The 13083-nt window shown below is 40.9% G+C and overlaps 2 protein-coding genes and 1 long non-coding RNA gene across 10 annotated transcripts; 1 reads left to right on the top strand and 2 right to left on the bottom strand.

The window, feature by feature from the left end:
• The first annotated feature begins 528 nt into the window (after positions 1–528).
• Positions 529–10235, top strand: LOC121718254. Its single transcript, XR_006033897.1, has 3 exons — positions 529–542; positions 6360–6364; positions 8971–10235. It is a non-coding gene; the product is annotated as an uncharacterized LOC121718254 (long non-coding RNA).
• LOC121718232 (mpv17-like protein) lies at positions 1447–3906 on the bottom strand. The gene is made up of 4 exons (XM_042103167.1): positions 3137–3906; positions 2794–2864; positions 2092–2121; positions 1447–1869 (listed from the first exon to the last, which is right to left on the bottom strand). Exons 1-4 carry the CDS (start codon positions 3438–3440, stop codon positions 1678–1680), a joined length of 597 nt encoding a protein of 198 aa, XP_041959101.1. The 5' UTR covers positions 3441–3906; the 3' UTR covers positions 1447–1677.
• Positions 4348–12603, bottom strand: LOC121718221. Of its 8 annotated transcripts, none has more exons than XM_042103152.1 (5): positions 12441–12603; positions 8428–8492; positions 8173–8241; positions 6990–7613; positions 4348–4918 (listed from the first exon to the last, which is right to left on the bottom strand). In XM_042103152.1, exons 3-5 carry the CDS (start codon positions 8198–8200, stop codon positions 4629–4631), a joined length of 942 nt encoding a protein of 313 aa, XP_041959086.1. In that variant the 5' UTR covers positions 8201–8241; positions 8428–8492; positions 12441–12603; the 3' UTR covers positions 4348–4628. The 8 variants fall into 8 exon arrangements, with proteins under 8 accessions (XP_041959086.1, XP_041959084.1, XP_041959083.1 ...); XM_042103150.1 differs by lacking the exon at positions 12441–12603 and adding an exon at positions 8578–8809; XM_042103149.1 differs by lacking the exon at positions 12441–12603 and adding an exon at positions 8578–8808 and having other exon boundaries at positions 8173–8316.
• Positions 12604–13083: the final 480 nt, after the last annotated feature.

Genomic DNA, 13083 nt, shown 5'->3' with positions numbered 1-13083 from the left:
ACAGTTTAGTGTCTTTAATTTGGACATTTAGACCAATAGGTCATACATTATATGGACACATATTCAGCGGCAGCAACAAGCAGCAAGACAACTGACAATGCTGGAAAAATAGAGAGCTGGTAGAAAGAGTACAAGTAAAATATGTCTATATGAGCCAGAGGGATGACGGACTAATAGTCAACAAAAATGTACCGCAATCACACTGAAAATATGTTCTGGCATGTAAAAAGAACACAAGAAGTTGTGATTTAACTTCTTAAATATTGTATAGTTTAGGACTTAAATATTTTTACTTTAGTATTCCATCCAAATCAGAAAAATGTGTGAAAAGGAGTGATTATTTCATGCAGAAAGGGGGAGGTTCCCATCTCCTCTACTGTTTGTAAAACAACCAAGTCCAATGTACTTGGCTAAAACTACAATTAATCATTAATTCACCCACTTACACATACAGTGCACACATTTACCACGAGCTTATAGGCTAGCTGGATCAGACTAACCTGAAGCTGGTTCCCAGACAAAATGAATCTTCAGTGACTTCAGTGACAGTATTCACAAAAGACTGATCCCAATGTGGAGTGTGTGTGTGTGTGTGTGGGGGGGGGGGGGGGGGGGGGTAAGTAAGGAAGCCTCCCTGAGACAACTGAGATCAGTGGGGTTTCTACAGAGCACAACTATGGCAGTAGAAGGAAGAAAGCAAACTGAAAATAAAGAAAGTGCAGTCACCAAAACTTACCAAATTCCTTTTTTCATATTATGTCTCATGCCATTCCACCTCATGTATATATATATATATATCCTGATCCTCAGCATATAAGCCCAAAACAAGCAAGATGAAAGGTATCGGCATAGCAATCATGTCCTTACAATGGTTATTCATAAATTATGAAGATTACGCCAAAAGTTGTGATTTAAAAAAGAGCAAATAATTGTGCTCTAAGTAACAGACAGGACGACCAGATGTGCCTCATCAGTATGATATGCTCAATGCCAACTGAGCCTGAATGTTTCTACTGCACAGTATTCAAGTGTGTGCTTCTGGGTTCAATGGTCACCAGATACACATCTATTAAACCAGTGGTCCCCAAACTACTCCCGTGCGGGCCAGATGCTATATACCACGGACATGATTTGGGGGGCCATCCAAAATGAGGTATATAGCATCTGGCCCGCACGGGAGTATGACATCGTCAAACTATGACCTCCGCAATTTCCCCCATTCATTCTCTATGGCGAGTCTTAACAGTACACATGTAATACTCTTTTTGTCACTGGTGGTTGTTTTGGCGCTGTTTTGCGTTTGCCGTTGAAAACAGAATGAAAAATGAAATGTAGGCCTGCAAACATGTAAGAGGCCTATGCTGACTGCATCAGTGCTCAAAGTATTCTAAAAGTTTATCAATTAATTTTTTTTTTTTTGTGTTTTAATTATTTTTTATTCACTCGTTAAGTTAGAATGGTGGTCATTTCAGATGTTTTTGCCAGCACTTCATAAAACTCTCATAGTTTGAGTTATTTGAATTATTTGTAGGATATTAGGTGCTTACCAATGAGTCAAACGTAAAAAAGAAAATCTTTAGGAGAAAGAAGTTACTCCTTCTCTTTGTCACATACCCACACACACACACATCCACACATCTCCCTGAGGTTCACTTTTTGTTCGTGGCATCTCCATGGTTACTTGTCATTTCCTGTGTCCTGTGGTGATGCGTCGGACGCAGGGGCCGGACCTCGTAACCAGGCGAGGGCAGCCATGGCCGTCCCATCGCCGCTCTGCTGTGAGAAGCACAGGAAGGTGGCCCAGACGAACGCGCAGCAGCCCGTGAAGGCCGTGCGCAGGTACAGCGGCACCAACGCAAAGTTCAGCAGCTGCGGACAAGAGGAGCGCGAACAAGTCAGAGCCACATCATCAGAGTTAAGTGCCACACAACGCCAGCTCATTACCTAAACCATCCTGTCAGGCTTGTCCACCTTTATTCTAAATATTAACCCATTATTATTCCAACAGCACTGAAAGTATGTTAGGGTCCTTGACTGAGGTCAAGATCAGTGTCTCTATGTGTTCAGGTGTTCAGTGGGTCAGCTCTTTACCTGTACAAATGGCCAGTACATCAGACCGGTCTGAAAAATAAGCACAGGAACCATATTCATTGTTTTATTCACACTCAAATGGTGTATATAATAATATTTGTTAGATATACAAAGGTAAGCCTGTGTACATGTGTGTGACACAAACTGATTGATTAAATTATTGAGAGTGAGAGAGAGAGAGAGAGAGAGAGAGAGAGAGAGAGAGAGGTGTGTGTGTGTGGGGGGGGGGGTTGTTGTTGTCCAACTGGCAACACTTTAAAGAAATTTAGACATTACAAGGATGATCTCAGTTATACGTCTGTTCTACGACAGACTTGTTGCCCTCATGATTGCCTAGGATGCTTGAGTGTTAGTAACCTGTATCTGCTGTCGTGAATAAAGCTTTGTACTCTGCCGTATGATTGACTTGCCTGTGCGTTACTTTTTGCCTCTTTGTGGATTAATACTTAATTTTTACTTCATGTGTGTGTATGTGTGTGTGTGAGAGAGAGAGGGGAGAGAGAGAGAGAGAGAGAGAGAGAGAGAGGAGAGAGGAGAGAGAGAGAAAAAGATCTCCCCTTTGGACCAAGTAACATCATCTTTCATCCTTTAATTCATGTCCTTAGTTTTTTAATGAAGGAGTTAGAACATTCAACTTACACCTTTCACTCCATGACATAGGCCTACCTTATATCTATTGAAGAACTTCACTCTATGACCTACCTTATATGTATTGAAGAACTTCTCCCTCCAGTCTTGGAAAATGTCTTCTTTTCCCTCTAGAAAACTTACACCTGATGACAAATATTGTGACAATTAGTCAACTGCTTTGGAACAGCATCAGACTGCAGAGCAAAGATGGGTATTAATAGATGAGTTGGCACAGCTGCTTTTTGAAATAGCACATTTGTCCCATTGTGTCTTCTTCATGACCTCTATTAGGTAACACCAGCACGTGAACAATACGCTCATAACGTTACAATGTGACAAACAGCCTGCGTTAACATTTAACTTCCGTGACTCTGGCCGGTGAATTCAATGAATGACCTCACCATAGGCTACTCACCCGTATAGAATACGCTTGTTGCTAGGGGTGCTGCCGTGGTCTGATCCAACAGAAGTTTTCGTAGCACCATTCTTGCAGAATTGCCAGGGAATCGTCGCTCCAAAAACCTCATCCAGAAGAAGTTGAAGTTACCATGAAAACTGAAAGCAACTATGGCGACATTCCTTGTATGTTTCCAGTCCATGTCTTCTCTTTTAGAAAACCACTGATGCACAACGTCCCCGCCGGCGAATAAGCAGCCATAGAGTGTTACATTGGTTACCCACGGAAACCGCTTCACTTGTCTTATGAATGTCTTTCTCATTGTACATTACAGAGTACAGTAGCCTACGGACAGTAGTTCAGTGAACAACCCGACGTTTCAAAGGTTTTGGTCAACTGTGCTATGATGATATGTAGGTTGAATGGTGAAAGCAAACAGGATGGATGAGCTCGATGAAATAATCATTTTATATTTGCGCATGAATATAATATAACTTACATCATAATGTATTTTTCTTCAAACATCGTGTAGCGACTGAGAACAGGTCTGTTAATAGTGCAAAATTCGAGATTAGTCACTGAAATAACGCGGACACTTCATGGACTACCTTCCTTCATCCACCTCTCAGTCGGAATTCATAGATCGGAGAAACCGGGGCAAAGATGAACGCGTGCGCAAAATGCGAAACGTCAACTGCTGGAAGAGTGAGCGTAGATAGAAGAGATTGTAAGCAAAATGTGTACGCCCACTCTGACGTTTTGTGAAGTGGGATGTCCTTACATTGCAAGAGCAACCTTTTCTGTCATGAAGCTTTCGATGTTGTTGCGTGGGAGAAAGTGTCACCAAAAGCACACTTTGCCACAACTGCAACAGTATAGACTACTGTAGGTGTTGGTGATCACCATAGCCACAGTAATTACATCTACTATTAGCATCTAATATTCTTTACTCCTCATAGAGTCATGCACTAGGGGAGATGTTGGCAACAAATCCCTTTGTACCTCAGCTAATGTGAATAGCAGGAACTGTGTCTATATGTATATATGTCTTTTCAGGAGATATAAGATGTTTGGTTCTAAGTCACTGTAGGCCTAAAAAGAAGAACTCAACAGAGAAGTGTGACATTTACTCGGTTCTGTGTCTTTTATGACTGAGGTTGATGCATGGCACTTATCCTGTGTGTCACATAACATCCACAACATCAAATGAAACCCAAAACAACAACAACAATAATAATAACTGTTTAATAGTATAATGGCAGTGAATTAATAGGCCTAAGGATCACATATTTGGACATGGGAACATAACTGTAAACTGACTGCAACCGTTGAACGTGTGGCTGGTTTGAATGGTGTTATTATGGTGTTATCAGTGATTTGTAACAGTCTGCATTATAAAATCAAAATGATCATATTTCAGTAATGAAACACAGAATCTTCAATGTCTTTGTTTATTACAGATACATCTGGACTGGGTTAGGGATTGTCAAATATTAAACCACTGGACTTCCTAACGCCTAAGTAGCCTACCTACTATTCCTAACATACAAAAACATACAACTGGCCATTTGTAGAATCCTGCACCCATTCTAAGTATTTCAAAGCCATCACGTATGATAGACCCAAGACGAACCATACATGAGCAAACAAACATACATACATACAGCCAAACAACCACAACAACAAACCAACAAAACGAAAAACAACCAGTAAATAAAACCACACCACAAATACATTTTATTCCATCCACAAGGTCATTCCGTGGCACCTCTCTATCACGTGTCGTTCCTGGTCGTGGCCCTGGGAGACAAATAGAATCACCCATCATTCACCACTCATAGTATACTGTATGAGCTTTACTCCATTAGAAGATGCAAGCAGTCTAAAAGCTATCCAATTTTTAAATAACTCTGTATCTGTATTACCTTGGAACAGATTTGTGAAAATACATGTACAACCCCAAAACAGAAAAAGTTGGGACATTGTGTAAAATGCAAATGAAAACAGAATGTCATAATATACAAGTCTCGTAAACCCATATTTAGCAGCAAAAAGGACATAGACAACATATCAAATGTTGAAAATGAAAATTTGGACTATTTCATGGAAATATGTTAATTTTGTATTTGATGCCAGCAACATGTTTCAAAAAAAGTTGGGACGGGAGCATGTTTACCACTTCACCTCTTCATTTAACACAATTCCGTAAATGTTTAGGAACTGAGGAGACCATTTGCTACAGTTTTGATAATGAAATGTTGTCCCATTACTCCCCGATATAGGATTTCAGTTGCTCAACAGTATGGGGTATTCTTAGTCATGCTTTTCATTCCATTATGCGCCTAATTTGACAAATCTGGACTGCAGACATGTCATCTTAGCACCTGGACTCTTCCTCTATGGAGAAATAATATTTAAATATGTGCAGAATTCATTTTGGCATTGTTTTCCTGAAATATTCAAAGTCGTCCCTGAAAAAGACATTGCCTGGATGGCAGTATGTTGCTCAAAACCTGTATACGTCATTCAGAATTGATTGTGCTTTGCCAAATGTGCAAGATGCCCATGCTGTAGGCATTAATGCTCCTCCACACCGTCATAGATGTTGGGTTTCGAACTGAGCACTAAAACAAGTTGGATAGGTTGGATACTTGGATAGGCCCTTTAGCCCAGATGTGTCCATGATTTCCAAAAAGAATGGCAAACTTTGATTGGTCTGACCACAGGACCTTTTTCCACGTTACCTCAGTCCATTTTAAACAAGCTCAGGCCCAAATAAGAGGGTGGTATTTTCTGTATCATGTCTCAATACAATTTTAGCTGTTACAATTTTGGCTGCAGTTTTTGAATTGAGTATTAAACTGGGCACATAGACAATGGTTATCAGAGGTTTTCCTGAGCCCATACATGTTTTAATAATATTATGTCCTGCAGATGATGAACTCCCTAAATATGTCACAATTTCATGTTAAGAAGCATTAAAATTACATTGTTTCCTCATTTGTGCACACAGGTTTACACAGAGTGATAAATACCCCTACATCTTTACTTCTAAGAGACCCTGCCTCTCTGGGATGCTCTTTTTCATACCCAATCGTGTTGCCAGTTACCCTAATTAGTTGTGAAACATTCCTCCTTTTGTTTTCTTTATCATTACTCAACTTTTCCAGCATTTTGTTAGCCCCGTCACAACTTTTTTTGAAACATGTTGCTGGTATTAAATTCTTCCATACTTGTTGAGCACTTGTTGGCTGATTTGCTTTCACTCGTGTTAATCAAAAAGCATTCCAGGTTAGCTAAGTGCAAAACTGTCATCGCAAACGCACCACCGGCACATCCGGGAGATTTGAATTTGCTACACGTCCCCACCCCCCCTTTTCGGGGAAAGCAGACTGCTTGGATTGAAAGGAAACCTAAGGAGCTGCAGAGCTACAGTAGCTTTCCCCCGAAAAAGAGGCATGGTGTTCTCTGTATGACGATACGCTGGTTGTGCGAATGGTAAACAGAGGCTACTTTGAAGAATCTATGAAACATATTTAATTGGTTTCATTCATGTTTTTGAACACACAAAAAATAAAGTAGGCTATGTATGTTCCATGTAATAGAAGTAAAGTAAAGATTTTAGAAAGAATCGTTTCACCTTGTCCTCTATTTTCTGCCATGGTAGATGGAGGCTACTTTGAAGAATATATGAAACACATTTAGTTTGTTTCATATAATGTTTTTAAGACAAGAAAAGAAAGCACTCTATGTTCCATAGATTCTACAAAGAAGAGTACAGTTTAGGCCTACTTTACCCATGAACACACATAAGTTCTTATCGCTATGTTAATCCTCATTATCAAACAAACCGTAAGGAAATTGGACTCACCTGGTGACCCAATGCCCCTCCTGTTCCTCAGATTCTCATTGAGGGCTGGAGGCAGTTCTGCCTCCATAGTTGGTCTCTGCCCTTTCACCTCATGGTGTTGAAGGAAACGTTGTCTGTTTCTTGCCGCCATTTGATCTACCTTCTGTAAGAGCTCAGAATTGGGCCTGTCCACAAAGATAATAGAATGTCCTCCTCCGCATTTATTTACAAGCTGCCCTAGAATGTGTCTGTCCAGCAAGATCTTGTCCGACATTATTCTGTAGGTGCAGATGAACACAATCACGGTGTGTCTCCAGGCTCTCTCGGACAGAAAGCTCATGTGCTGTTGGGCCCTCTCCACGTCACGCCTCGCGATGCCCACGTCGGGCCCCATGGGCAGTGCCAGCAGGAGAGCGTGCGGCCCTGGAGGACAAAGGGTCACGCTTCTCATGACCTCCTGTTCAACTGCACCACCACCTGTGTGTTCTGAGTCACTGTCCCAGCCTTGGGTCATCACCATGGTGACTGTCCGGCCAGATTCTTCTCGCTCCAAGCACATCGACCCATCGCACCACAGGCCCATAATGTCCTTGCTGACCAAGCCTTTCCATGGGCCAGCCTGTCCCAGTAAGACTATCCGTAGATCTGAAAGTGAAGGGAATCCGCAAGATGAGACAGGAGTGTGGTCTATATCAGGGGTTCTCAATGTTTTTGGTTCCAAGGACCCCTTTTGGGGGAGAAAATTTTCCGAGGACCCCCTCATAACCGTAACAATTAAGCATGCCATTTGTATTCTCTGCAGTTGTGGCCAGGTCCACTATCCCATGTTTTTTGGCAGATGTGCAACTTCGTCTTTTGTCAGTTTTGGTTTTTCTGTCACTTGACAACATGGACTGACTCAAACATTTCTACACATTCATCAGCTAGCTGGCTAACAAATAAGCCAAGCTAAGCAGTAGTAGGAATGGTTCTTCATGACCCAAGTGAAGTTCAATGTAGAGCAAATAGACACAATTTGCTTGTTTTATGGGTGAAAAGTGGCATCATCTGTAGACATCATCTGTTTTAAAATGATAAAACTCAACTTTATAATTTCAAGCAAATTATTTTGCGGACCCCCTGGCTATGGGTCCCCGGACCCCACTTTGAGAACCACTGGTCTATATGATCAATCGTTATGGCAGAAAGCACAGTAAACACTTACCATGTTTAGGCACGTATCCACGGTCCATCTTGATATTTGTTTTGTTTCAACAGGCTCTTCTGACACTATCTGTGTGTATGGGGGTAGATGTGGGTAATGGCTTAGTGTTAGACAAACAGGAAAGACAGTCTGGTAAAGTACAGACTGAACAACAATGCAGCTAATGTTAAGCTTTAGTAATGTGTTATCATGCAGTTCAACAGTTATTTCAGTTTCAGTATTAAACTTGCCATAGCATCTTTAAAGTATACATACCCTTGACCATATCTAATGATTGGCATGGGTCATCTCTGAATGCAAATCAAACCAGCTTAGGCTAACTGAAATAAAACATACATATATTTGCATTGTAATGATTTTGACCCGTCTAAAGACTGTTAAATGTAATATTTTGTAATACATCACCTTGAGGATGTTCTTTCTTGATACTGAAATGTAATTTCTGTTCTGTTCAGTCTAAAGTATTCCCATCATATCACAGAGTATGTGACTGAACCCAAAAGCTTGTTTGGGAAACTTTGAAACCACCTTGCAAAACTAGTTTGTCCCTGCTCATCATGTCACGAGACACTTTGAGAAGCAACCCAGTCAGTTTCTCTTTCATTTCTTCTTTTTTTTAAATAAATAAATAAATAAAATGAAGAGAAAGTAGGCATTACATTGGCATGATGGTGTGGTGTGGACTCCAGTTGTTTTGTTGTGTGTTGTGTCATGGAACACAGTAGCCATACTGCTGATACAGAGTACTGGAGTGAAGGGCCTGATGAAAGGGATCATTCAACTATGATGATCTACAAGTTCTCTATCTGTTCCATGGTCATTCCTGTATTACTGGGCATGGCATTGTGGCCAGTGGTGTTCTGGTATCCCCCTCTGTTTGGAGATGGTTTCAGTTTCAGTTTCACTCTTTTATGCTGTCACACACGTAACTCATGCCTTCACATTTAGCTCTTCATGTTATATAATTGTATTTCTTTACATTATTATAGCCTACTCATATGGTCTTCATGAAAATGTTTCTTTAGCACATGGTACAATATAATTACACAATGTACAATACATCAAAATATTTTTCCTTGTTCAACTTTTTGGCATACTGTAAAACACACACCGATTTTTGTAAACTTCCTTATGAAGAACAGGACCTAGAGAGAGAGCAGAGAAATGGAAGAGTTTGTGTAGGAGCCATTTATATCCACCTTTAGTTAGGTTAATTTAGTTATTACTTATTTTAGCCACTTGGGAGAGTATTGCACTGGGTGTGGCACGTCACTGTAAATCAGGTATATTTACAGGCAATCAAATAGGCAAAGGTGTGGATGGCGGGGACCACACGGTTCTTACCGTAGCCGTGAGCACCCACTCCACCGACAGCACGCCACAGCAATTTATTTATTAGCACAACAGCACTTTATTAATCAGCACTGGGCAAAGTACCATTTTATGTAAGACCTTTTGATATCTTTATAATAAACGGGAACACCATCCAAAGAGAGCTAATGCCTGGACCTAGGATTCTTTCTGCTACACGTTGAGAACACCATGCCATCCATGCCGAGGCTTATAGGATAGCCTCCACAGTTTGAGAGAGAGAGAGAGGTGTGAGAGAGAGAGAGATTGGATGCAACATAAAACAATTATCATTTTCGAGTCCTTATTAATGCCAACATTTTACATTAATGAATCTCTCGGTGTGCTTGGTTTTCCGGTGTGAGCAGTGTATGCTGGATATTTCTCTTACCCTTCGCTTTCAAGTAAGCTCGCGGAAATTCTCAAGGGGTAAGACAGAGAATTGGGATTGGGCCTAAAGCTGCTCCCCCACTGCTCCTCATTACTCTGGTTGATCTGATGTAAACTATGACCAGCAAGGCACCAATCAGACTTCCAAAGATCATGCCAACAGGATCCTCGTACTCCATCAGATGTCCCCAGAAGTGACGCTAAAAGAGCTCTGATGACGGCCATCAGTATGACCCCATGACTTCATGGACTATCTGAGAATTGTCATGATCTACTCATGGTAACCACACATCACTGTCTGCAGGTCAACCATGTCTCTCTCAGGATCCCTGTTGGATCGCCATACTTCTGCTCCAGACTTCCAGAGACGTGCAGTAACTCAGTCTGAGTTAAGATTGGAGTGGTGCACGTCTGAGTGGTTGGCGGGTCATGCTAGCCACAAGCGATGTCAGTTGTCGTAATGAATTGTTGCTGGTTGTTTGGTTTCTCTGTCTTATGTCTTAGTTTGTTGTGTGTGTGTGTCTGATTAAATGAATGAATGGATGAATGAATGCATGTTGTGATTGTCTGATATATGCATGTGTCTGAGTAACTGACTCCATAGTTTGTTTTGTTTTACTTATTTTGTTTGTTTATGAATTTCTCTCGGTCTGTTCCCCTTTTTGTTTACCACTGATAGAAGACCGTGTCTAGCGCTGCTGATCCCCAGTGTGACAGCATTTGGCCCATTGCAATTCATTTTGTTATTGTTTTGTTTGTATTTTTTTGTCATTTTGTCCTTTTTTGTTATTTCTTTGTAACGCTGACAGGAGGCCATCGATAGTGCTGCTGATCATTTTTTTACAGCTGTTGATCTCTAGTGCCAGGGCCAGCATAAGGCCCCTGGCCAGTAGTGTATTTTTGTGTTTTGGCTGGGTGACCCCCTGGAGGCTCACTGACCTCTCAGTGGTAGGCCTCAGCCCTGTCCTATCCTCATTCCCCGAACATATCTGTACACACACACACACAGTGTTGCTTGAGTTTCTACCCATGCCATGTGCACAGATTCAGTGCTACGCTGAGCTGTGTGAGGGAGACTGGCTACAGCAGCTAGAGCGGCAAAAGCCAATGTGTGCTTCTTTGAACGATATTTAATGTTATATTTTGCATCTTTTAGCTAAATAACGTCAAACTTGCCACTGCACTCACCCGTGCCCGTAGCAAGGAACCTGCCATTTTGAAATCAGTCGGACGAACAGTTCGAGAGATATTTTACATTTATTAATTTAGCAGATGGTTTTCGCCAAAGTGACTTATATATATCAATTACATTACAAGGGTCAGTGTCCGCAGAGCAACTCAGGGTTAAGTGCCTTGCTCAAGGACACAATGGTAGAAGGCGGAATTGAACCCACCATTTTTTCAGGCAAAAAAAAACAAAACAGACTAACAAACACAAACACACAGACAAACGTTCCTGCTCTCATGAATAAATAGACGACAAATCCTGCAAAAACACCAACAAAGATAATAACACACCAAAGAAACAAAAAGCTACAACCATCAAACACACCACTAAGATCTTGTAGTCCAACATGTTCTTCATTCCGTGGCACCTCTCTATCTCGTGTCATTGCTGGTCTTGGTCCTGGGAGACAAATAGAATCACCCATCATACACCACTCATAGTATATGGGCATTATTAGGCTACTCCATAAAGTAATGTAATTGCAAAATTATTTTGTATCTCTATTACCTTTTAACAGATTTGCAAAAATTCTCTCTCTCTCTCTCTCTGGACTGGAAAGTACGGCAAGGCAATCTTCAGAGTTGCAAGAATCTTTATTTTAAACATAAACCACATAGACTAACGCGGATCAGGTGAGGGGCGGAGACACGGGCACAGGGAACAGAAACACATGGCAAAACAAACAAACACGTGGAACAGGACACAGGAAGTAAACAAGAGGAGCAGACATGAAGGAAAACACTAAACAGGGAAAACAAAACACGACAGGACCCTTACATAAGCATTAGTAATGTGCTATCATGCAGTTCAACAGTTATTTCAGGTTCAGTATTAAATTTGCCAAAGTATCTATTTTGTCGGCACTAGAATATCAATTCTCAATTTATCTAATTATTCTTAATCAAATGCTACAGCAAGGCATCTGCTTTTTTAATCACAGCCCATTGTTCAAAAACATAGTAACATAGATGTTATATATCATATATAATCTGCAGTCTGTAGTAGTAAATTGTGCGTAACATTAAATCAAAAGTATCCTGCCTAACACTGCTTCTCTCAAATACTTCATTAGAAATACTTCTAATGATAATTGTAAGTGCATACAGTGTCCATTAGTTACATTTTAAAAAGGGACATACAGTATAACAGAATTAATATGTTTTAAACATAATAGCTTAATAGTGTATGTATAGCTTAAATACAATGCCCTTGTGTAGAAAATACAATGACCTAGTTATATTTGCCATTCATCTAATGATGTTTAGATGATGGATGAACGACTATCTGTTAAATACATCACCTTGAGGATGTTCTTTCTTTGTACTGAAATATACATTCTGTTCTGTTCAGTCTGAAGTCTTCCCATCATATGAAAGCATGCCGAACCCAAAGGCTTGTTTGGGAAACTTTGAAACCACCTTGCAAAACTGGTTTGCCCATCTCTGCCCATCATGTCACGAGACACTTTGAGAAGCAACACAGTCAGTTTCTCTTTCATTTAATTTCTTTTTTTAAAAAGAAGGTAGGCATTACATTGGCATGATGGTGTGGACTCCAGCTGTTTTCTTATGTGTTGTGTCATGGAACACAGTAGCCATAGTGCTGATACAGAGTACTGGAGTGAAGGGCCTGATGAAAGTATAAGTATAAGTTTTGATCTCGTAAGGGAAATTTGGTCTCTGCATTTATCCCAATCCATGAATTAGTGAAACACACTCAGCACACAGTGAACACGCAGTGAGGTGAAGCACACACTAATCCTGCCTGCAACAATAGCAGCGCTCAGGGAGCAGTGAGGGGTTAGGTGCCTTGCTCAAGGGCACTTCAGCCGTGCCTATTGGTCTGGGTTCGAACCGGCAACCCTTTGGTTACAAGTCCGAAGCACTAATCAGTAGGGCACAGCTGCCCCAAGGTATCATTCAACTCTGATGATCTACAAGTCT

Source organism: Alosa sapidissima, chromosome 9 (assembly GCF_018492685.1).
Source record: "Alosa sapidissima isolate fAloSap1 chromosome 9, fAloSap1.pri, whole genome shotgun sequence".
NCBI lineage: Eukaryota > Metazoa > Chordata > Actinopteri > Clupeiformes > Clupeidae > Alosa > Alosa sapidissima.
This window is presented reverse-complemented; position numbering and strand designations above follow the sequence as displayed.